Here is a 26,040-nt window from a genome sequence, read left to right as displayed (position 1 = left end):
AATCTGATCTAAGTACCAATTTTTCTTCCCAAGATTTAAAATGTAGTGCTGTGAGTGACGATGGCCATGGAGTGGGACTCGGCTTCCCCCCAGCGGCAGGCAGGCCAATGTACATTTGTGACATACAAACACACTGAGCTTGGCTCACATCGTAGCACTCTGGTCTCTGAGGTCACAAAGGTCATGGGTTCAAGGTCGGTTCCTGAACCCAAGCACAGTCTAGTCCGACGCGGCAGAGGGAGAGCAGCGACATAAATGTAAATCGGCCTGAAAGATTAAAGCCCACATTCCTCTCTCCACAGATGCTGCCTGACCCGCTGAGTGTTTCTAGTATTCTCTGCTGTTAGAGGGAGCACTGCATTATCATCGGCATCAGCTTTTGGTCAAATCCCGGCTTAGTGAACTGTAAAGATCTTGTGGTAATAGTTGAAGAGCAGACAGTTCTGCGCAATATCACTTTCCCAAACACGTAAAAAAAAAAATCACACACACCGGATAGTTTGGTTATTCCCATTGTTGCTTGTGGTATCCTGCTGTGCACATTTGCTTACAGTAGTCACTATGTTAAAAAAGTAATTATATGTGGGATATTGCTGTAGTGACAGTCGAGAGATGCGATCAGGTTTATATGGGGGGGGGGTTCTTCCTGTGGTTCAGTAATAGCACTCTCGCCTCGGAGCCAGAAGATCATGGGTTCAAGCACCACTCCAGAGACTTGGGCCCATGATCCAGGCTGACACTTCAGTGCCGTACTGAGGGAATGCTGCACTGTCGGAGGTGCAGTCTTTGGATGGGGCCACCATTTGCCTCCTCAGCTGGACGCAAAAGATCCCAGGACACTAATTCGAGAACTCTCTCTGGTGACTTGGCCAATATCCCTCAACCATCACTAAAATGTATTATCGGGTCATTATCACATTGCTGCTTGTGGGAGCTTGCTGTGCGCAAATTGGCCGCTGCGTTTCCCACATTACAACAGTGGCTACATTTGAAAAGAACTTCATTGGCTGTAAAGCGCCTTGGAACAGGCTGGGGATGTGAAAGGCTCTATATAAATGTAAATCTTTAATTAATCAGATGTGAAAAATGATGATATTGACATTCGAGAGTTGCAAGAAGGTTTGTATAAATGGAAGGTTCTTTCTGCAATCATCAGAATAAATGAGTTTCCTGCTTGCATTGCTAAATTCACAGGGTGACAGGGCAGGCAAAGTCTGGCGAGTGATCAACTGATGAATCCTACTGGGATCATCCTCAGCGTCCAATCACTGACTCAGTTAATCCATTGGGTGCTAGTGCATTGCGTTAACATTTTTGGCAAAAGAAAACAATGTACGAGAGAGAAATAAAAACATACAAGAGGAGAAACAGACAGCAAGCGAGTCCCAGCTTTATTTTCACACAAGGAAATTGAACAGCGAGAACGACAGAGGAGAAGCACTGATGTAATTAGCCAAATCATTTTTAATTAACAGGAACTCACCAACGAATATTTAGACATAAAAAGAGCACCGAGGAGGGTGAGGAGGGTGCAGGGGGCAAAGGTCATTTACAAAGAAGTCATGTCAGTGAGGGCATGGTCTAACTCCTCACTGATCGCTTTGTACTTCAGCTTCTGGGCATAGAGTTCATCTGGAGGTCGAAGGGCACAGGGCAGCCAGGTTTCAAAGCGAGTGACCGAGTGATTATGGTGATGTAAAGAGATCATGTGATGATGGGATGAATGTGATGTTTAGTGAAAAATCAATAAAAAAAGTGGAGGTGAAAAAGTGAAGGAAACAAAAAAAAGGGAGAAATTATTGGCGTAAAATCAAAGGAAAAACAAGTCAAGACATCGCAAGATGACATCGGAATAGTTTTTGATGTTGGTTTTTAGGAAAAAAAAACATTTGAAATCAAACTTAAATGTGATGCTGCGGCAACCATGGAGATTTAGTGCTTGCTGCTGTCTATTGGGGTTAGACTAGGCCAAAAGTAAACTCAAGCCAATGAGAGGTCTAGTGACAAAAGATCTATGAAAGTAGTCGCCTTTCTGAGCAACCCATCCTGTTACACCAAGTATCTCAATAGGTCCCATTATTCACAAACACAACAGTCATTAAGGTGAGGAAAGCCCTTCAGCCCATTTAATCCCATAAGAACATAAGAAATAGGAACAGGAGTCGGCCATACGGCCCCTCGAGCCTGCTCCGCCATTTAATAAGATCATGGCTGATCTGATCATGGACTCAGCTCCATTTCCCCATAACCCTTATCGTTTAAAAAAATGTCTATTTCTGTCTTAAATTTATTCAATGTCCCAGCTTCCACAGCTCTCTGAGGCAGCGAATTCCACAGATATACAACCCTCAGAAAATAAATTTCTCCTCATTTCAGTTTTAAATGGGCGGCCCCTTATTCTAAGATCGTGCCCTCTAGTTCTAGTCTCCTCTATTAGTGGAAACATCCTCTCTGCATCCACCTTGTCAAGCCCCCTCATAACCTTATACTTTTCGATAAGATCACCTCTCATTCTTCTGAATTCCAATGAGTAGAGGCCCAACCTACTCAACCTTTCCTCATAAGTCAACCCCCTCATCCCCGGAATCAACCTAGTGAACCTTCTCTGAACTGCCTCCAAAGTATATCCCTTCGTAAATATGAAAACCAAAACTGCACGCAGTATTCCAGGTCTGGCCTCAACAATACCTTGTATAGCTGTAGCAAGACTTCCCTGCTTTTGTACTCCATCCCCTTTGCAATAAAGGCCAAGAGGGTGGTATGATCAGATCAGCCATGATCTTATTGAATGGCGGAGCAGGCTCGAGGGGCCTTCTCATGTTCTATCCCATCCTTAGACAATCCCAAACCTCTTCCCATCTCAGCCCTTTCCTAAACAAGGTCCGTGCCATCTGGGTCCGGCTGATAATACTCAGTGAACTGTGTCTTCAACACACAAGCTGTGCCCCTGTCTGGCTGAACTGATTTATCAGAATTTACCGTTCAACTCTCGATTTCACCATTCTGTTAAACACCTTGTACACCCAAGCACAACCACCCCCGCCCACAAACCCCCCGCCCACCACCCCTTCCCTCAGAGATGTCACTGGGGGTCATCAAGTCATCTCATTGATCCCCAGTATCTAGCAAGAGCAATCTTGTTGTCACCCCCACATACTGTGCAACAGCCAGAGAGTCTGAGAGAACATTAGCTATCGATACTGGTGCACTTACCCGGCAAGTTTTAGGGGACCCCACTATCGGTGCACTGCAAAGACACAGACTCATGTATTGAGCACATAAACCCTCTGTGTCCGTACGGGATGGATGTGTCAATATTCACATTCACCTGTGTCGACCCAAGTTAGATACAATCTGGAACACGCTGCTTGAAAGGCCGGTGGAAGCAGATTCAATAGTAACTTTCAAAATGGAGTTGAACATATATTTGAAAAATAAATATTTGCAAGGCTATGGGAAACGAGCGGGGAGCGGGATTAATTGCATAGCTTGGTTAAAGAGCTGGCCCCGGCACAATGGGCTGAATGGCCTCCTTCAGGTGCATTACAATATCTATAAATTGGGACGTACAGACACAGCAGCTGGAGGGGAAGGGAGGAGAAGAGACCTAATGCTGGTGTGACACAGACATGCCTGCCTCATTCACTCAGCATACAACAGACCTTCTGATAACCACCAGCCCTGCCACCAAACTCACAGGGCTGTAGTGATACCCGCCCTCCCGTATGGCTGAGAGACATGGACCATGTACAGTAGACACCTCAAGTTGCTGGAAAAATACCACCAACGATGTCGCCGCAAGATCCTGCAAATCCCCTGGGAGGATAGACGCACCAACGTTAGCGTCCTCGACCAGGACAACATCGAAGCACTGGCCACACTTGATCAACTCCGCTGGGCAGGCCACATTGTTCGCATGCCAGACACAAGACTCCCAAAGCAAGCGCTCCACTCGGAACTCCTTCACGGCAAACGAGTCAAAGGTGGGCAGAGGAAACGTTACAAGGATACCCTCAAAGTCTCCCTGATAAAGTGCAACATCCCCACCGACACCTGGGAGTCCCTGGCCAAAGACCACCCTAAGTGGAGGAAGTGCATCTGGGAGGGCGCTGAGCACCTCGAGTCTTGTCGCCGAGAGCATGCAGAAATCAAGCGCAGGTAGCGGAAGGAGCGTGTGGCAAACCAGTCCCACCCTCCCCTTCCCTCAACGACTATCTGTCCCACCTGTGGCAGAGACTGTGGTTCCCTTATTGGACAGTTCAGTCACCTAAGGACTCATTTTTAGAGTGAAAGCAAGTTTTCCTCGATTGCGAGGGACTGCCTGTGATGATGAATGAGCAGGATAAACGACACCGGAAACACAAACTATTGCACCGCACACCATGCTTTGTTAACACCGAGAGCCCATGGCAACACCAGATGCACCAACACCACGAGTGACCCGGAATAACGAGGGGGACTGGGAATATTGGCGGACGGGAGTCAGACTGCGCAGTCAGACAATCACTGCATGGATTTTAAAATCGTTTGCGACTGTTGAATTTTCTGGTGGTGAGCCAGAGAGGGAAAGACCCGATGGATTTGTGTTTGAACAGGGAATTTGAGGGTTACCCTGGAAAACAGGCTCAAGCGTTATTGAGCCACACGAGGGGGAAAGCTCGGGAATGGCCGACTGCGGTGACTGACTGACCGATGTTAGGCTCAGTAACTCCTCTCAGCCCATTCCAGCACTCCCAAGCCGTGGATCTGTGCGGGACAGAGATCCTCATGGCTTACACAACCACGACAAAAATAAACACAATAGGGTTTTTAAAAAGGTCTAATGTAACACCGTACGAAGGTACAAAACCGCTTTCATCGCCTCGAGAGAAGTGGAGATGTCAGCAGACAAACAAACCCCTCGTAGCCTCTGCTCCTGACCTGGCCACCCAGGCTGGCTTCATCTCTCTACACATCAATAGGAAACAGTCTGGCTTACTGCTTACATTGAAATACTCATTGCCCTGGAATAGCTTTCATATCAGTGTCCGAGAGAGAGAGAAAAGAAAGAAGAATGGAGAGAGAGAGAGAGAGACAGAGACAGAGACAGAGACAGAGACAGAGACAGAGACAAAGACAGAGACAAAGACAGAGACAAAGACAGAGAGGGAGGGAGGGAGAGACACAAAAGAGTCAGTCAATTGAGAGAGACACATGCAATTGGCTCGTGGAGTTATTAAATACAATGAGAAACCTTGTACCTTCCAGGTCGTCGATGGTCTTTTCCAGTTTGGCGACAGTCCTCTCAGCAAACTCGGCACGAGTTTCTGCCTGTCAATCAGAACCAGTATTAACAGCATTATTAAGAAGGATTAAAAGACCAAGAGGTCAGCCTTATGGAACTGCAACTATTGATGCACTCAAGTGGGCTCGGTTAAATACAGAATACACTTTGGGCTGGGTTGGGACGAGAAGCACCATTGAAGCCAGACTGGGATCGACTTCCAGCGACAGACTGGGGACAAGGGAGGTCAGAGATACGTTTGGAGATCTGGTATCGCAGGACCTGACCTGCACACAGCCACGGCCAATCTCTCAATTAACAGGCTGCCCTTCTTCATGACCCCTTATTCCTCACCCCACAACTGGAGGTTATATTTGGAAACACAATCCCAGAGGTAACCGTGCAGTGTGGCCAATACATTGCCTTCATCACTGGAACCTGCTCATTCTAAGGCATGGACACAAAGGCAACGCACCACTTTATTAAAGGCTTTAAAAAGAAAGATTGCATGGATAATTGACAGCTCCTGCTCACATTCCCATCTAAACCCACCCAAGGGACAGTAGTGTGCTGGTTGTACAGTCCCAGAGCTGGGCGGGGGATGGGAGGAAAAGAATGTGAATGATAAACAGAGACCGATAAGGACCGTAAACATTCAGAACATGGGAGCTCTCTGACTCCTGCGTCGAGCAGTTACTGATTAACCCTGACTAGTTGAAAGCAATGAAAAAAATGATGGTTTAAATGGAGCTCGCCGAGAGAGAGCGTGCAAAGGAAAATGATTCACCAAACCCACATTTATACCATTCAATTATTAATGCAAAACACAGGTTCCATTAAATTCAAGCACCACAGGATTAGCAGCTTTTATTAATGACCCACCTCTTTGAGTTTGTCAGACAGAATCTTGATCTCGTCCTCATACTTGTCCTCTTTCTCAGAGTACTGTCAACAGAAAGATCAGTTAGTGACCGAGGCAAGACTCGGGCATCAGCGATTCTCCCCGCAACCCCGTAATCCCGGCAAACCCAAGTACCAGAACTCAGAGCAATTTTCATAAATTTCTTTTAATTGGGAGCTTGCTGTCCCCATGAGGAACATGAGAGACCATTCAGCCCCTCGACTCTGTTCCGCCTTTCAATGACTGATCTGTACCTCAACATTTATCCGTCGCTCACATCCTTCAATACTCTCGCCCAACAAAAATCCAATGGTCTCTGTCATCACAGCTCCAACAGACCCCCAGCATCACAGCCTTTTGGGGGGGGGGGGGGGGTTCTAGATTTCTACTATCCTTTGTGGGATGAAGTGCTTGACTCCTGAATGGCACAGCTATTAAGGGATGTATCAAGGAATTGTCATGATGTCTATTTATTGGGGTTTAAACTCAGCCTCTTTGCCACACCCTGAAGGTGACTGAGGGACAGCATAGTGCAGTTGTGGGTTAGAAGGGAGAACACCACCACGTCAAGGGATTGGTGGATATTGGTGAATGGGTGGGGTCTGTCCAAATCCATCAAACCACAGCCCACAACACACGCAGGCACAGCTCGGGGACAAGGGGCAGGGGGCGAGATCAGAGCCCGGGACCCTTGTCTGTGGCGGTTTATTTTTAATCATTTGCAAATTTCCCAATATGCAGCAGAGGGGCTGGGGTGGGAGAAATCGTTTCAAGGAAAGCCTTTCAGTTCAGTGATACAGAAACAATGAATTTACGATCGGGAAATATCACCCAGCAGAAGACCAACAAGCTTATTTTACTGGGCGGAACCCAATGGACAACCGACCAATGAAATCACTCTGTGATGAGTAGCAGCATCTCCAATGGGACCCGGCGGCAGAGCCCGAGTGTGTTACTCAGGAGCAGTAAAACAGAAACTGCCTGTGGAGCTGGAGAGAGGGAGTCAGCACTCAGTGACAAGTGTGAGCAGGAAGGGCACGCGATGCGTCATGGACCAGTACTGGCGGGTAGCTGAGCAGCAGGCATTAGGTGAGACACACTGGGTTTACAGCCAACCAGTGGGCCTCCCTACAAGGCCCGGGCAGGTCTGAGCGGTAGCCCTGGCTCAGTTAGAAACACTCTCGTCTCCAAGTCACGAGGTTGTGGGTTCGAGTCCCACTCCAGAGATTTGAGCAAACAATCCAGGCCAACACTGCAGTGTGGTGCTGAGGTGCCATCTTTTGGATGAGACGTAAAACGGAGGCCCTGTCCGTCCTCTGAGGTGGGCATAAAAGATCCCGTGGCACTATTTTGAAGAGCAGTAGAGTTATCCCCAGTGTCCGGGTATATATTTCTCCATCAACCAACGTCACAAACAGATTATCGGGTCATTATCGCATTGCAGTTTGTGGGAGCTTGCTGTGCGCAAATTGGCTGCTGAGTTTCCCACATTACAGCAGTGACTACATTTCATTAAGTACTTCATTGGCTGTAAGGTGATTTGGGAAATCCCGAGCTGGAGAAAGGTGCTTTAGAAATGCACCTCTTTCTTTTGTTGGATTAACTCACTTCTCAAAACCTTGCTCAGGTCTCCATGGGGTCTAGGAAAGGTCTGACTTGGGCAGGTGGATTGGAAGCTGGGAACGGTTTAGTCCAGAGAGAGGGAGGGGGCGGGGGGGGAAAAGAAAACAGGAAAAGCCCAAACCATTGCTTCAAGTTCGATTCAAACCTAATTCCCCCGAGCGAATGCGAGCAAGGACGACAGAGGCTCACCTTATCCGACTGAGCTTCCAGAGACTTGAGATTGTTGGTGACATTTTTCAACTCTTCTTCCAGGTCAGCACACTTCCTGTGTAAAGGAGACAAAGTTGGAGTGAGAATTCAATGACACATTGTGATCATCATAGGTGGTCCCTCAAATGAGGATGACTTGCTATGAGGAGCGGTGAGGAATTGTGGCGGAGGTGCGGCGAATGAGGGTACGGGGCCCAGAAGAGCCGAGGGCCCAGGGGCAGCACACACTGCGATATGTGTACGCACTAGGTCCGTGCAGCAGAGCAGGTCTCCAGTCGTCCTGGTCAATGACGCTGTGCAACAGACGTCAATGCTAAATCCCACACAGCGATCGGTGGGAGCGGCGCTCAATCTACCCCAGGCTCTGCAGACGTTCCACTCACCCGTTTACTTGGTGCAGTTCCAGAATCTTTGTAAAGGGAAGGGGTGCGGACATTAGACATGGTAAACACGCTCTCCACACCAAAATAAGTACGTCCTCTTCATCTATTTTTATCCCATTTAATAATTGCTACAGCCTCCTCCTTTATTGCTACATTGGCAGCCTCCCCTCCTTTAGTGAAGATGCAAAGTACTCATTTAGTACCTCAGCCATGCCCTCTGCCTCAACAAGAATTCCTCCTGTTTGGTCCCTCATCAGCCCCACCCTTTCTTTAACTATCTTTTTACTATTTATATGTTTATGGAAGATTTTTGGGTTCCCTTTTACGTTGGCCGCTAATTTATTCGATGAAATGTAACAGAAAGGGTAGATGAGAGTAATGCAGTAGACATAATATATTTGCATTTCCAAAATGTCTTCGATAAAGTGCTGCATATTAGACTGATGACCAATGTTTCTGTAAGTTGTATGGCCGCGCAGTAGTCTGGGAGGTTCCGTGCAGGCCGCTCAGTGACGTTTAAATGGAAAAACCGTGCATGCGCGGAATTTCAATGGGGCCGTGCACCCAAAATAACTAGCGGCAACATAGCTCACGGCCAAGGTCAGAACATGTGGAGTCAGGGGACAGGTAGCAGAATGGATCGCAAGCTGGCTGCAAAACAGAGTATGGATTAAAAGGTAGTTCATCAAATTGGTAAAAGATGGGAAATGGTGTTCCAAAAGGATCGGAGCTGGGACCACCTTTCTTCACCAGTTATAGAAATGATTTGGATTCGGGAATGGGAAATACAATTTCAAAATTTGACAATGACACCAAATTTTGGGTGTGGTTAATGTAGGAGAGTACAGAGACATTAATAAACTTGCAGAATGGGCATGTAATTGGCAAATTAACTTCAATATAGAGAATGTGAGGTGGTACACTTTGGTAGGATGAATTGGAGGCTGCATACTCCTTGGAAAATAAGTGTCTAAATGGGGTCGAGGAACAGATGGACCTGGGGCTAAAAATACACAAAGCAGCAACAGGTCTTAAGGCCACAGGAAGGCAAACCAAGCACTAGGGTTCATTTCTAGAGGGATAGAATTGAAAAGCAGAGAAGGTGCGTGAAACTTGTATCAAACCTGGATAGACCGCACTTGGAGCACTGGGAACAGTTCTGGTCGCCATATTATAAAAAGGACAGAGGCACTGGAGAAGGTGCAAAAAAAGGATTTATTAAAATGATACCGGAACTGAGAGCCTATACCAAACAGGCTGGGGTTCTATTCTCTCGAAAAGAGAAGGCCGAGGGGTGACCTGATAGAAGTCTAAGGTTATGAAAAGGTTGGAAAGGGTAGACGCAGAGAAGATGTTTCCACTTGTGAGCAAGACCAAAACTAGGGGCCATAATTATAAGATAGTCACTAATAAATCCAATGGGGAATTCAGGAGAAACTTCTTTACCCAGTGGCGAGAATGTGGAACTTGCTCCCACAGGGAGTGGTTGATGTGAATAGCATCGATGGATTTAAAGGGGAAGCTGGATAAACAGATGAGGGAGAAAGGAATAGAAGGATATGTTGATGGGGGGGCAGATGGAGGGGTGGGAGGAGGCTGGAGTGGAGAATAAACACCGGCACGGACCTGTTGGGCTGAACGGCCTGTTTCTGTGCTATACATTCTATGTAATATTCTCATACTCTCTTTGCCCCTCATTCCCACGTTTAGATCCCCTCTGTACTTTCCATATTCAGCTTGGTTCTCTTACAATTGTTGCAACACCCCTCCCTTTTCTGTCGCACTTTGACCTCTATATCTCAGTCAGATGGGTAGCTCTAGCTTTTAATGCCTTTCCTTTCCCCCTCGATTCTGTACCTCAACTATCTCTGCATTGAAGGCCTCTCCTATTGTTTATTTACTGTTTTGCCTGACAATTTGATTCCAATACGCCTGGGCCACACGCTTCTCAACTCACCAAAGTTAGCCCTCCTCCAGTTAAATATTTTTATACTTGATTGTACCTTGTCCTTTTCCACAACTACTCTTAAACCTGATGATATTGTGATCACTGTTTCCCAAATGCTCCCCAGTGAAACGTGCTCCGTTTGCCCCACTTCATTCCCCAGAACCAGAATCAGCACTGCTCCCTCTCTCAGGCTGGAGACACACTGATGAAGAAAGTTCCTTTGTACACATTTCAGGAATTCCCCCACCCCCCCTTTGCCCCGTTACTATCCCAGTCTCTATTAGGATTATTGACGTCCTCCATGATCACCATTCTGTAGTCCTTGCACCTTTCTGAAATGTCTCTCATGTGTCTCATTCTCACTATTTGGTGGCCTATAGTATACATCCACTAGTGTAACAGCTCCTCTATTCTAACCAAATAGATTCTGTCTTTGGCCCCTCAACCACAGCACCCCTCTCCAGTGCCAGAATAGTTTCTTTGATCAATACTGCCATTCCCTGGACCCTTTGTTCCTTCCCTATGTTTCCTGAATACCGTGTACCCAGGAATATCGAGTTCCTTGAGCCAGGTCTCTGTTATTGCCACGATACCATAGCCCCACGTGACGACCATGTGCCTGCAGCTCACCAACCTGATTTACCATGCTCCGTGCATTTACGTACACGCACTCCAAATGCACGGCCTCGCATTTGCCCAGTCTGAACCCTCCTCCTCCTCAACTATTGGCCTCTCCCAGTCCTCTGTGCCGCTTGTTTCTCCTCTCCAATATTTCATTCAGGTGCTCCAACCCCCTCCCACAGCACTCACTCACCCATCCTGTGAGGGTATCGATCCCTCCTGCCCCAGGGATCATAAGCCGACATCCTGCACCATTTCTCCAGCCACGCATTAACCTGTCTTACCTCCCTTTCCCCATCCTCACCAGCACGTGGCACTGGGAACAAGCCACAGATTACTACCTTTGAGGTCCTGCTCTTTACTTTCCTTCCGAGCTCCTGAAACTCTGCCTGCAGGACCTCAAGACTTTTTCTTCCTGTGTCATTGGCTCTCACATGGACCACTGCCTCTGGCTGTTACTCTTCTGCCTCTAAAATGTTCTGCGCCCTCTCGGTGATGTCCTTTATCCTGGCACCAGGCAGGCGACACACCAGGCAGGACTAATCAGCGGTTGCAGAAACGCCTGTTAGACCCCGACTGTTGAACCTCCGATGACCACAGCACTTCGACAAACGCAGTGTCCCTCCACCCCACAGACACCTGCACCCAGTGCTGTGGATGTGCTCTAAACTCCATCTTCCCACATGAAAATCACAGCACAGACCATTACCCCCTCACCTCACGATCACCACACGTGAACACACACAGACACACACACCCCTGTCCCACCACTCCACCAAGAACCAAACACGGCAAAATCAAAAGATCCAACGGATTGGTGCCAGTGTCACACAGCAAGGATTGAGCTAAAAGATTATATAAACCCAACCCGTGAACTAATGGACAGAATTGGAATAAGTCGGGGAACAGGCGACAATATGATCTTACACCGTGCTTCATCCCACCCACAGGGACTTACATCTCCGAGACCTCAGCACGTTCCTCAGCACGCTCCAACTCTCCTTCCAGGATGACGAGTTTACGAGCAACCTGCGGAGAACAAATAGAGTCAGTGAGAAAGGAATCCGCAAGCAACAAACTCGTTTGAAACCACGCAGCCCCCAAAACAGCATCTCCTCCCGGGGGGACTTGCACTTACTCACACACAACACGCGTGGGCACAGCACGTTTATCATCTATCACCCACCAACTTACCAAGCTCAGCTGCAACGCCGTGGATGGTGGAAATGGAAGGCCCCTTCCAAGGAGCAACATGGGCTGCCCCAGCCCACCCCCACACCCAGCTTCAGACAGCTGGGGGAGAAACTATTGCTAGCTTCGCGAGCCCCAGGACAGAGCATAATAACAGCAGGACAACAGCCAATGGATGGCTGATCCAGCAGGGAGTAGGCCATTCAGCCCCTGAGGCCTGCTTCACCATTCAACGAGATCACGGTCCATCTCCATTTCCCCTGATGCAAGATTAAACTACTCAAATTGCACATGAACTGAAAAAAAGTTTTTTTTTTTTTTTTACTCAAAATAATTTTTCAGTTCAAAAAATGTTTATTGGTTGTTGGAACAACATACAGAGCACAGCTTCCCAGTGCAAGTATAATTGGTACTGAGGCCCAGTCCACATTAAATGGCAGCTGAGCACTTTCACCAAAAGGACTGCAGCCATTGGAGGAGAAGACCCATCACCAGCTTTTCCCGGCAACTGGGGACAGGCATCAGTAAGGAACTTCACAACGATGCCCATTTCTAAACCCATAGCGCCATGTGAAGAGTCACTGTAAACCCAGTCCCCTGTGTGAAGTCACTCTAACCCATAGCCCCCAGTGTGTAGAGTCACTCTAACCCATAGCCCTCAGTGTGGAGAGTCACTCTAACCCATAGCCCACAGTGTGGAGAGTCACTCTAACCCAGAGCCCCCAGTGTGGAGAGTCACTCTAACCCAGAGCCCACAGTGTGGAGAGTCACTCTAACCCATAGCCCACCGTGTGGAGAGTCACTCTAACCCATAGCCCTCCGTGTGGAGAGTCACTCTAACCCATAGCCCACAGTGTGGAGAGTCACTCTAACCCATAGCCCACAGTGTGGAGAGTCACTCTAACCCATAGCCCTCAGTGTGGAGAGTCACTCTAACCCATAGCCCACCGTGTGGAGAGTCACTCTAACCCATAGCCCACCGTGTGGAGAGTCACTCTAACCCATAGCCCACCGTGTGGAGAGTCACTCTAACCCAGAGCCCCCAGTGTGGAGAGTCACTCTAACCCAGAGCCCCCAGTGTGGAGAGTCACTTTACCCATAGCGCCTGCCCCCCCCCCCCCCCCCGGTGTGAAGAGCCATGTTTACCTATGTTGCACTAATTGAACAGCTTGCATCTTACAGGGAAAGAGCGGTGTCTGTTGTTGGTCTGGTGTGTGGTGATATTGGTCGCAGTGACCCCATAGAGTGCTGCTGGTTAATGAAGGGCGGTGTTCTGAACAGTATTGTTAAGATGGCCTGTTGGTGCTCACCTCCTCATATTTGCGATCGGCCTCCTCCGCAATGTGTTTCGCCTCCTTTAGCTGCAGCTCCTGAAGCTCCATCCTCTCCTCATCCTTCAGCGCACGGTTCTCAATCACTTTCATCCCTCTGTTGAGTAAACACGCCAGCAATTAAACGGGATAAACCAGCTAGGGGAGCAGAAGTAATTTGGTCTAAAGCACTAAACTTCCAACAGGTGAATCGATGTAAACTCAACCAGTGCAATGAAGGGCCAATGGACGTGTTCAGTGGTGTAGCAGCGCACTAGTACTAGATTCTGAGGTTTGACTACAAAGCATTGCCCAATACCGGTGTACTCAATATCAGCAGATGAGGAAGGTCATTCTTGCTATTGAGGGAGTGCAGTGAAGGTTCACCAGACTGATTCCCGGGATGGCAGGACTGACATATCAAGAAAGACTGGATCAACTGGGCTTGTATTCACTGGAGTTCAGAAGAATGAGAGGGGATCTCATAGAAACGTTTAAAATTCTGACGGGGTTAGACAGGTGAGATGCAGGAAGAATGTTCCCAATGTTGGGGAAGTCCAGAACCAGGGGTCACAGTCTAAGGATAAGGGGTAAGCCATTTAGGACCGAGATGAGGAGAAACTTCTTCACCCAGAGAGTGGTGAACCTGTGGAATTCTCTACCACAGAAAGTTGTTGAGGCCAATTCACTAAATATATTCAAAAAGGAGTTAGATGTAGTCCTTACTACTAGGGGGATCAAGGGGTATGGCGAGAAAGCAGGAATGGGGTACTGAAGTTGCATGTTCAGCCATGAACTCATTGAATGGCGGTGCAGGCTCGAAGGGCCAAATGGCCTACTCCTGCACCTATTTTCTATGTTTCTATGTCGCATGGAAGACTGTGCCAGGGCCACCCATTCCCATGAATGATGTCTGACCCAAAATAAAATGAGTTTCAGCTGCTCGTCTTCCAAACCAATTCACGTAGAATTACACGGAATTTACAGCACACAAACAGGCCAATCGGCCCAACAAGTTTATGTCGGCCTTTCATCCCATCACAGGCGGTCCCTCGCATTGAGGATAACTTGCTTCTCCACCAAAAAGGATGAGTTCACAGGTGTTTCAATGAAGGACCTAATATTCCAGATCCCGAACTATATCCTGAAGGGGTGGAAGATGCCTGTGCGTGGATTTTTTTAACGTGTGGTGACCATTGCACACCAGTCACCACACGGGCTTGACAGAGCTAGGTCTTGGTCCAGTGGCAAGGATTAACTAAGACGACTGGAGACCTGCTCTGCTGCACGGACATATCGCAGTATGGGCTGGCCCGTGCTGCCCCTGGGCCCTCGCCTCTTCTGGGCCCCGAACTCGTGCATCTCCTGGACTGGCCTTTATGCTCCACACGAGCCTCCACCTAGCCCGCTTCTTCGAACCCCATCAATATACCCATCTAGTCCCTTCTCCAAGTGTTTATCTAGCTTCCCCTTAAATGCAACACGGATCATCGACCTCAACTCCACTTTCCCGCCCTTGATTTCCTCAGTGACCAATAATCTCATCAATCTCAGTCTTGAATACACTCAACGACCGAGCAGCCACAGGCCTCTGGGGCAGAGAATCCCAAAGAGTCACCACCCAACAGTTGTAATATCCGACTGATTGATGGAGTGAGGACTCCAGGCTCTCGGGGAAGTTGGGAAACGTTTCACAGAACACTCTCTTTGTGGGAGGGTTAGCCTGTGGTAGTCGACCATCCTCAGAGTGAGGATGTTTGGCAGAGTTTACCACCACTCACCTCTCGCTCTCGTCTGCTGCCTTCTCCGCCTCCTCCAGCTTCTGCAGGGCAGTGGCCAGACGCTCCTGTGCCCGGTCCAGCTCTTCCTCCACCAGCTGGATTCTTCTGTTGAGGGCAGCCACATCTCCTTCAGCCTGAGGAGAAGGCAAAGCACACAGTTTAGATCCGATCGCCACAACATTACTACTGTAGAAGGTGCAGAATATATAGCAAGACTGGTTGGCTGAAGGACCTCTCCCAGGCTCTAAAAGTTGGATAAACTTTCCAAGGGTGAAGCTCAGACCAGCTAAACAGAAGATACAAGCCTTTTTGACAAGTGCCGACTTCTAATGTTTCCGGCGGCAATTGTTCATTTTCACTCTTTAATCCAGCGTGCACTCGCTCATCACAAGTGTCTCCTCACAGGAGTTCGGAGGGGAACTTACCAAATGCACAACAGGAGTCTCAGGAAGTAACTAATTGAAGGGCCACCTCCACTGCAATCTCAGACTAACAATACGAAGTTGCTCGAAAACTAACATGGTGACACAATGTGTCGATTATCACACAGACACCAAACTCACAAAGCAATCAAAGACCTCAGTTCCATGGAGCGCATTAGTAGCCGACCCCCTGAAGTTATGGGGAACATGAGTAACCCCCGCCCCCCCCCCCCAAACATGGAACACACTAGCCACCTATCCCCCCCCCCCCCCCCCAATATCTCAATCTCAAACATGCAGTCCACAAATGCACGAGAGGTCCAAGTCAATAGGGTTGAAGTTGCCTCTGTATTCACACACTGTGCAGCCTTGCAGAGCATCCAACAGCTACTTCACCACCGCACCCAACACAGAGACCATGGAACACAGGAATTGCTAGATGAGAAAAAGACCACGGTTCATGCAGTTCGTCTTCTCCCACCCCAGTAGTCACATGATACGATATAGGAGCTGTTGACCAATCACAGCGATCAATCTCTATCGATGAATCGACAGCAGACCCAAACACTGAGGAGACCCCAGGTGGGGGAGCACTTTGGGAACCACAGGTCCTCAGTTTCCCCACCCCCGAGCTCGCTGCACTCACCACACGGCATGTCTCACGTTGCTCAGATACTGCATCCAAAATGTTATTTTCTGTAAGAAATCTCTCTCATTTACATTTGAATGAATCGACACGAATTGCTTCCACCATCTCCATAGACTGACCACGCGCTCACTGAAGTATTGTTTCCGCATATTAGTTTTGAATTTCCCACCTTGAAACGCAGGCCATGTCCTCTGGGTCGACTGTGCTGGACATGGTGAAACTTAGTCTACATTATCTAATCCCCTTAGGATCCTAAACACAGCAATCAGATCACCATTCAACCTTCTCTTCTCCAGAGAGAATTTACATCGTTGCTTCTCATAATCCAGGATCCCTTCAATCACTCCGGTTGCTCTCTCTGTATCCTACATCTCGAGCGCTCGGCCTTTTGTTGGTTGGGAGGGGGAACTGGAAATGCAATCTCTATCCAACAGGGAAGGTGGCCACATTACACCGAGAAGCAGAAAGTTTCTCCAGAACCATTCACAACCTCGGGACCTCCCAAAGCACATCAAAGCCAATGAGGTAGCAACGAGGTGTAATCATTGGGGCAATCGAAGGAAATTATGTGCACAGCAAGATCTCACAAACAGCACCCAGATAAACGACCAAATAATTTGTTTTTTGCTGTTGTTTGAGGGATATGAGGAAAGGAGGGAAAATGCAATCTTCTTTTGGGTTGGAGGAAATTTTTTCCAAGAAGGACGCAAAGTCAGATGTTCAAAGTTAAAGTTACTCTGTCTCACTTCCCCAATTTTTTTTTTTAAAAAAAGGGAGCCAGCCTCAGTTCTCAGCTGGAGACGGGGAAAAAAAACCTTAAATTCAACATCAGGCAACAAGACAAGACAAGGCTCGAGGGCACACAGCCCGAAATAGTTAACACAAGGTGCGAGAGTATGACAAGTCCAACAACAGACTGCTTCCAGAAATTCTCTCACTACTTTGGCACTTCTCTGTTGCTCTAACTCACGGAGCAAGAAACGCAATTAGAAATCAGAAGGCTGGGATGGCCAGGTCGCTGGAGGTGAATGCATGGTGCGCTTTCGAGATATCTTCGGAGGAGATGGGCGAGACTTGTAGGACCCTATTCATTGCCCATGCCCTGTGGGCCTACTCCTCAAGCTGCTGCAGCCCATCGCTGAAGGTGCTCCCAACGCTGGCATCAGGCAAGGAATCCCAAGACTTTTACCCAGCAACAACTACTCGCATTTATATAGCACCTTTAACATAGTAAAAACGTCCCAAGGCGCTTCACAGGAGCGTCATCAACCAAAGCCCAACACCGAGCCACAGAGAGATATTAATACAGGTGACCAAAAAGTGGGAGATTTTAAGAAATGGGAGAGGTAGAGAGGCGGGGAGGTTTAGGGAGAAAATTCCAGAGCTCAAGGCCCAGGCAGCTGAAGGCACAGCCGCCAGTCACAGACTGGTGTAAAGCGGGGGATGTGCAAGGGGCCAGAATTGGAGGAGTGCAGAGATCTGGCAGAGTTGCAGGGCTGGAGAAGGCTGCAGAGATAGGGAGGGACGAGGTCATGAAGGAACATTGTTAAAATCGAGGCGTTGCCAGACCAAAGCTTGTGGTCAGCGAGCACAGGGGAACAATGGTTAAAAGAATAAAACCACCTGGCTTTAATTATATTTTTAGTGACTTTTTTTTGTTGAAGTTAAACCGTGTCAAGTGTTTCACTGAAGGACCCGATGTTCCAGTCCTGAACTCCAGTTGAAGGGTAGAAGATATCGGTGTGTGGATTTTTTTAACATGTGGTGACTGTTGCACACCAGCCACCACACGGGCTTGACAGAGCTAGGCCTTTATCCAGCGGCAAGGGTTAACCAGGATGACTGGAGACCAGCTCTGCTGCATGGACCTAGTGCGCACACATATCGTAGTGTGGGCTGGCCCGTGCTGCCCCAGGGCCCTCGGCTCTTCTGGGCCTTGTATCCTCATTCGCCGCTCCTCCGCTGCAAAAACACAAAAAGATGCAGAGATGGTGTGAAACACACCCGACTGGACAGCACCGACAGTCACTGCAGCAAAACACGTTCACGGCGTAACATCACAGCTCGAGAACCCACCACAGGAGGAGGAGCCCCATGCTTTAGTCCACGTTCAGAGTCTGCGAGGAGTTCACCTCCCTACTCCCAGACCCGTGAGGACACTCAATGGAGCATCCAGCAGAGCCAAAGCTAAATGATCTGCTTGTGTATTCCAGAGGAAAATATCCCAGTGTAAAACCAGGCAGCTTCCTCACACTGCTTCAGAAAGGTCATTTCCCCCAACGCTGCTGGGTCTCAGAATATATTCAAGGCCGAGATCGATAGATTTTTGGAGTCTAGGGGAATCCAGGGATATGGAGATCAGGCGGGAAAGTAGAGTTGAGGTCGAAGGTCAGCCATGATTGTACTGAATGGACGACTCCTGCTTCTTATGTTCTTATTCATTCATTTGAGGGAGGCGCAGAGGGGGAGGCAGAGAGGGCAATCTTTGGTTAAAGCGGTTGAATAAGCCCAGTTACTGAAGTTTAACAATGTCTATATCTTCAAAGGTACCCCACACCACCTCACGCCATCTCTGCACCTTCGCCCCCCTGTGTCCCCTCCCCCCTCCTCGGTCTCGGACAGTGGGCCTTTCTCATTGCAGGCAAACCGTGCAGTGTGTGTGAGTGGCTTGGAGAGCGTGCCAAGGAACTCCCTGTCTGATGGGATACAGCTCAATGATGTAACGTGTGTTGTGAGTGAAGAGTTTGTCGAACTGTGCAGGGCAGGGCAGCAGCTTTGAGAGAGACGCGGGTGTTGGCCACGTTTGGGGTGGGAGCCGGACCGGAGAGATGCTGTGCAGCTGCAAGAACCCACAGGAACGTGGAGAGATGTGACTGATGTCCTGCAGAGAGAAGCCCCTCTGCTCCCTCACACTAGCACGAGGACTCAGCACATGGCACTGTGTGAACAACAGGCCTGGAGTCGCTGCACCTTGGTCACTGGGCACAGAGCGTCCCAACTCCCGAACCTTAAATCAACAACAGAGCAGGATAGCCCGCTGGCAAATGGCAAGTCAGCGCGTTCCTTACTCATATCATCATAGGCAGTCCCTCGGGATCGAGGAAGACTTGCTTCCAACTCTTAGCATGAGTCCTCAGGTGGCTGAACAGTCCAATAAGAGAACCACAGTCCCTGCCACAGGTGGGACAGACAGTGGTTGAGGGAAGGGGTGGGTGGGACTGGTTTGCCGCACGCTCCTTCTGCTGCCTGCGCTTGATTTCTGCATTCTCATGGCTATGAGACTCTAGGTGCTCAGCGCCCTCCCGGTTGCACTTCCTCCACTTAGGGCAGTCTTTGGCCAGGGACTCCCAAGTGTCGGTGGGGATGTTGCACTTTATCAGGGAGGCTTTGAGGGTGTCCTTGTAACGTTTCCTCTGGCTCGTTTGCTGAACTTACTACACAAGGCTGGGGTGTAAATAATCCAGCAGACTATCAGCAAGGCCAAGTATCCTCCCACACCTCCCCTTCACCCACAGTGCGGTGTCTCGGGGCTGATTCCGACTGTTGATCACTCGCTGTGTACAATTTCCTGACTTCAGTCTTAAATTGAGCCTTGGCTAGTTTGAACCAGTGTCCTTTTGTCCCACTCTGAATTCAATTTAAAATCATTTTCCAAATTTACCTTTTCAATTCCCTTAACGATCCTGTATCCCTCGATAACATCTGCTCTCAGTCGTCCCCATTCCAGGATGAAAAGCCCCCATCGCTCCAGTCTCTCCCCCCACTCAGGATCAATCTTGGGCTCTCTGCCTCCAGTGAGCACAACATTGGACCCATTGATCACAACTTACTGGGTCTTGTACCCTACTGTTCTCACCGGATCGTCTAACATCCCATTGCATTTCCTGTTCTGCAGCGTTTGGACACGTTGAGCCGACCAAGACTCCGAGATCGCTTTCCATCTTATCCTTTGCTATTGCAACCCCCATAAGAACATAAGAAATAGGAGCAGGAGTAGGCCATACGGCCCCTCGAGCCTGCTCTGCCATTTAATACGATCATGGCTGATCCGATCATGGACTCAGCTCCACTTCCCTGCCCGCTCCCCATAGCCCCTTAATAACTTTTCGGTTAAGAAACTGTCTATCGCTGTCTTAAATCTACTCAATGTCCCAGCTTCCACAGCTCCCTGAGGCAGCAAATTCCACAGACTTACAACCCCGAGAGAAGAAATTCCTCCTCATCTTAGCTTTAAATGGGCGGCCCCTTATTCTAAGATCATGCCCCCTAGTTCTCGTCACCTCTATCAGTGGAAACATCCTCTCTGCATTCACCTCATCAAGCCCCCTTATAATCTTATACGTTTTGATAAGATCACCTCTCATTCTTCTGAATTCCAATGAGCAGAGGCACAACCTACTCAACCTTTCCTCATAAGACAACCCCTTCATCCCCGGAATCAACCGAGCGAACCTTCGCTGAACTGCCTCCAAAGCAAGTATATCCTTTTGTAAATATGGAAACCAAAACTGCACGCAGTATTCCAGGTGTGGCCTCACCAATACTCACAGGCAAAGCTGGAGCCCAGCCCATTGTCACAAGAGAGAGAAAGCCTCTCCCTGATTGGATGGGGACGTGCCAAGCCGAGTAGTCTCACTACGAGTCACTCCATCTTGTGAGTCAGTAACAACAACAAATGGATTTGCTGACATTTTCAGCTGGGTTTATTGGGAGATGGTATTTGAAAAGGGGCCAGTGACACAGAAATCCAGCTGGGAATGTTTAAACATAAACCGGAGACAGTGAATCAAACACATGCACAAATCCAATCAATCTCCCATTCTCGGGCTCTTTGTGGTGTGGGGAACCGTGATGTGCAATGCTTGTGGTGACACTGTTGTGTAACCACCCACCAGACAGACCCAGGGCAGGGGATGGGCAGCCTAGGCTTCGATCCATGGCTCCCCTGGGATACATCACCACTCAATCTACAAACCCTCCAGTGAACACAAACCCACACAGCCCTGCACACACCCACCCCAACACCCTCCTCCCACCTCCAGCCACCCCCACAACTCCCCCCCCCCCTCTACACACCCTCCTCCACACATCCCCCACCAACACCCTCCTCCACCCACTCAAACATCCCCCTCCACCCCGTCACACACCCAAATACCCTCCTCAACACCCCCCCTACCAACACCCTCCTCTTCCCTCTTCCCCAACGACCCCCCAACGACCCCCCCTCGCCTCTCCCAGACACACTGTTAGAGGGAGTTGGATGCAGCCTTCCACCAGCACCATCGGCACACGGGCCTCTCATTGCTCTTGGAGATAAGCTTCTCACACAGAACACAGACCAGCATGAAGTGGTTACCATCCAGTGAGACCCCTTAACTAAACAGCGCCCTTAACGTAGTAAAACGCCCCAAGGCACTTCACAGCAGTGTTAGAAGACAAAACTAATAAATTTGATACAGCCACATAAGGAGAAATTAGGTCAGGAAGAGGTAGGTTTTAAGGATCGTCTTGAAGGAGGAAAGAGAGGTAGAGAGGCGGAGAGGTTTAGGGAGGGAGTTTCAGAGCTTGGGGCCCAGGCAACAGAAGGCACGGCCACCGATAGTTGAGCGATTATAATCAGGGATGCACAAGGAGGGCAGAATTAGAGGAGCGCAGACATCTCGGGGGGTTATGGGGCTGAAGAAGATTAGAGTTAGGGGAGGGGCGAGGCCACGGAGGGATTTGTAAACAAGGATGAGAATTTTGAAATTGAGCCAATATAAGTCAGCGAGCACAGGGGTGATGGGTGAGCAGAACTTGATGCGCGTTAGGACATGGGCAGCCGAGTTTTGGATGAGCTGTGGTTTCCGTAGTGTAAAATGTGGGAGGCCAGCCAGGAGTGCGTTGGAATCTGATCATGACTGATCCGATCATGGACTCAGATCCACTTCCCCGCCACTCCCCATAACCCCTCATCGCTCAAGAAACTGTCTATTTCGGTCTTAAATTTATTCAATGTCCCAGCTTCCACAGCTCTCTGAGGCAGCGAATTCCACAAATTCACAGAAGAGAAGAAATTTCTCCTCATCTCAGTTCTAAATCTTATTCTAAGATTATTCCCCCTAGTTCTAGTCTCCCCCACTAGTGGAAACATCCCCTCTGCATCCACCTCGTCAAGCCCCCTCATAATCTTATACATTTCGATAAGATCACCTCTCATTCTTCTGAATTCCAAAGAATATAGAGGCCCAACCTACTCAACCTTTCCTCATAAGTCAACGCCCTCATCCCCAGGATCAACAGCCTCCTCCTGTTCTTATATAACAGGCTCGAGGGGCTGAATGGCCCCCTCCTGTTCCGGTGTATCAGGTTCGAGGGGCTGAATGGGCCTCCTGTTCCTATGGCAACAGGCTTGAGGGGCTGAACGGTGTCCTCCTGTTCCTGTGTCGAGGGGTCTGCAGGAGAATGTGACCGCTCTCGGGGAAACCACAAATGTACAACCTCAAACTATAACCAGAATCGCCGCACATTGCCGTGGGGGGGGGGAGAAGATCGGTGGTGTGTGGTGGGTCCCATTGCCACTCTGGGTACAGACTGCCAAAGGCCCGGCGCGCCACGGGCAATTTTCTCCCACCCACTCACCCAGACGCAGCGACAACTGCAGTGCAGCTCAGAGAAAGGGGCGCACTGCTCTCCACCGTGCCGGCCCACAACTCCAACAAGGCAGGGAGTCGGTTCCTGTGGGAGCTTCTCCCTGCTACACACATGCAAAGGAGGGCCAGGAAATGACCTACCTACTCCCGCCCACACCACACACACACATTAAAGTGACAGCCCCTTCAAAACCATCTCCGCCAATTAGCTACTGTGCTGCAAACTCTTGCCCCTCCTCTGCAGAGGGATGTGATCGGGGTCCAGGAGAGGCGAGAGTTCGACGCCCAGCAGAGCCGAGGGCCCAGGGGCAGCACGGGCTAGCCCACACTACGCTATGTGTGCGCGTGCTCGGTCTGTGCAGCAGAGCTGGTCTCCAGTCGTCTTGGTTAATCCTTGCCACTGGACCAAGACCGAGCTCTGTCAAGCCCGTGTGGTGGCTGGTGTGCAACGGTCACCCCACGTTAAAAAAATCCACGCACAGGCATCTTCCACCCTTCAGGATGTAGTTTGGGATCTGAAATATTAGGTCCTTCATTGAAACACCTGTGAACTCATCCCTTTTCGGCGCGAAAGCACGTCATCCTCGATTCGAGGGACTGTCTATGATGATGACAACTGTGGAAGGAGATTAGCTCAACAGGATTAGCCAACGTTATCAGTTTAAGAGCAAGCGGCAGAATTTCTGAGAGATTAGGGTCAGTTCTTGTAACCAAAACGCCACCCCTTCCTCCCTCTGACAGGACTTCACTTATTCCTTATATGGTAAAAGTCAGCTCACGGCGAGCGGGTGATTGCTGGGGCTGTGAGGATCAGATATCGGGGCTCTCGCTGATGGAGCACCCCCAGGAGAGGGGAGGAGAGAGGGGGCAAGGAACCACGCATACCTTGGATGCCAATGTGCTTACACCCTTGCAGACTTCCGAAATTTCAGATCCTTTGCGATCCGTCAGGTATTTCTAACTCCCTGAGCAAAACACAAATCACAATTTGACATCCCTCCCCTCCCCTCCCCTCCGGCAGGTCTATAAATAGCAGGGCTGAGATTGCTGGGGTCTTACTTCCCCAGGAAAGGCCCCTTGCATTACTCAGGCAACAGAGCCACAGTTCAGTTTGCACTCGGTCAGTCCCAGGTTTAAAAAAAATGATTTAAAATGGAGCAATACAGAATGTACAACTGAACAGCCCTGACAAAGGCTGAACTGCACAAATTTTAGGTCAAATTTCTGTTTTACATTAAATAGTCTTCAGTCTAAGAGCATTTCCCACGAGCGACAGTCGAGGAATTTAACACACTGTCGACCACAACACTGCAATTCAGAGTTTTGGTACAAATGGCATTTGAACAGTACAAAGCCGATGTTTCCCAGACTCCGAACCCCGGAATCAGCTGGGTTCCCAAGCCGGCCCAAGTTAAACGACGCCCTCCTGACAGGAATTTGCATTCAAATTTTTGACCCACAAGATCAACAGAGTAGGCATTAGAAATTCTGTGGGGTTTTTTGAAGCGAGGGGAAGAGGGAGACAGAGAGAAGGGACGGAGATATCCTTGCTGTGATCCAGCAGGCCTGTCGATGGCAATAAGCAGCAGCGTTTGGGGCTCGAAATTCGGGCAAGTCACGAAAGCAAAGCCCAGGCTCTTAGGCCTCGGCACGAGCGAGCCGATTCAGGGCAATGAACTCTCACGTGTGCCCTTCAGAAACCCAAGATTCTCCACCTAAGAGAATGTGAATGTGTAGACAAAGCCAGGGTTAGTGGCTCGGTTACAAAAGCATTCCTACAGCCACCCTATTAGTCAGCCTCTGGTATCGAGATCAAACATTGGTACTGAATTACAGAGGGCTGACTGGAGGGCTAATGAACAATCTGGAGTGAGGTAAATGATTAACTTCTTACTCGCTCTTTGACAACAACTGGCTGAATCCTGAGACAGCGGCATTGAGTGCTGGGCCCAAGTAAGGGCTTCTGGTCAGGGGGGTGATCTTGGGCTTTGACATAATCGCCCTGGTTCACTGGGTGAATGAACACACCCGCATCATTTAGAGCTTCAGGAAACCCACTATTGGAGCAAACCTAGGGCTTGGCGTGAGGGCGAGAGGGCGTAGGGGCATAAACACCGGCACGGACCTGTTGGGCCCAATGGCAAGGCGCAAGACTGGAATTCTGTTCAAAGACTCAATTTGTCAAGACATTGGGGCCGAAATTGCCTCCTTCCTTCAGGTCCATCACCGGGTTTCCGTCCTGCCGCGACCCCTCACCACCCGGTGGGGGAAATTGCCCCGCAGGAGTGGAGCCGCTGCTGGCTGGACGGCACGTTCGCCCTTAAAGGCAGCCATTTTAATTGTTGGCCGACTCAGAAGTCAGTCCGACAATGGCGGCCACGGGTTCGGCCGGGGCACCAATAGGCAGCCCAGTGGGTGCAACTAAAGTGGCTGCAGAGCTGGCAGCGGCCTTCCCCAGGGCGGGACGTGCTACACGCCAGCGCGGCACGTGCTCAGCGCAGGCGCTGACGACACCGCCCGCCTTCCGACACACACTCTGACCCTCAGACATCCCACGCACCGCCGCGACAAGTTAAACGTTAAAGAGGCCAATTTCACTCGATTCTCCACCCCATGGATTCGGGTGGAGAAGATCCATTTACTCCTCTCAGTCTCGGCCTGACTTCCAGCTTATTCCAACCCGGCTTCAAGGAGCAGACCCGGGACAACGGAATGTCCCAACAGCTCTTTGGACTCTTGCTGCCGAAATACTTCTTCCTTAAAAATGAAGATTAAAAGCCTCTCTGAAATTAAAGCAAGTTATTCGTAGAACTTGGGCCAGAAAGCCATCGACAAATCCAGACGTCTTTTGACCTTTCACTCCAAGGAATTTGGAGAATTTGGAAAATCAGCCTGCTCCCCGCCCATTTCACAGAGTTTATAAAACCCTCTCCAAGACCCATATCAGCACACCAATGACTACACCCCGTCACAAGGGCTTTGGTCCAAAGTCCTCTGGCCCCCCGAGCTTCAATTTGAATCTGGAGATAGGGACGTTCAAACAAACGCCTGGAACTCCCTCACACTGGAAGATGCCTCAACCTCACCTCACTGTTGCAGGAACACA

General features: G+C 49.4%; 1 protein-coding gene across 7 annotated transcripts in view; it reads right to left on the bottom strand.

Annotated features, from left to right (window-relative positions):
* The window catches only part of LOC139228730 (tropomyosin alpha-4 chain), a 210,809-nt gene that overhangs the window by 21,428 nt on the left and 163,341 nt on the right, over positions 1 to 26,040 (bottom strand). For 5 of the 7 annotated variants that reach the window (XM_070860025.1, XM_070860027.1, XM_070860029.1 and 2 more), the window contains 6 exons: positions 15,232 to 15,365; positions 13,451 to 13,568; positions 11,908 to 11,978; positions 7,977 to 8,052; positions 6,146 to 6,208; positions 5,241 to 5,310 (listed from right to left, as the gene is read on the bottom strand). In XM_070860025.1, the coding sequence (XP_070716126.1) occupies positions 5,241 to 5,310; positions 6,146 to 6,208; positions 7,977 to 8,052; positions 11,908 to 11,978; positions 13,451 to 13,568; positions 15,232 to 15,365 (532 nt within the window). Of the gene's footprint in view, positions 1 to 1,466; positions 1,633 to 5,240; positions 5,311 to 6,145; positions 6,209 to 7,976; positions 8,053 to 11,907; positions 11,979 to 13,450; positions 13,569 to 15,231; positions 15,366 to 26,040 lie in introns of those variants that run through there. The other 2 variants (XM_070860028.1, XM_070860030.1) reach the window with 2 other exon arrangements.

This window comes from Pristiophorus japonicus, chromosome 18, assembly GCF_044704955.1.
Source record: "Pristiophorus japonicus isolate sPriJap1 chromosome 18, sPriJap1.hap1, whole genome shotgun sequence".
Lineage (NCBI taxonomy): Eukaryota > Metazoa > Chordata > Chondrichthyes > Pristiophoridae > Pristiophorus > Pristiophorus japonicus.
Note: the sequence above shows the minus strand (reverse complement) of the source record. Positions and strands in the feature narration are given on the sequence as shown.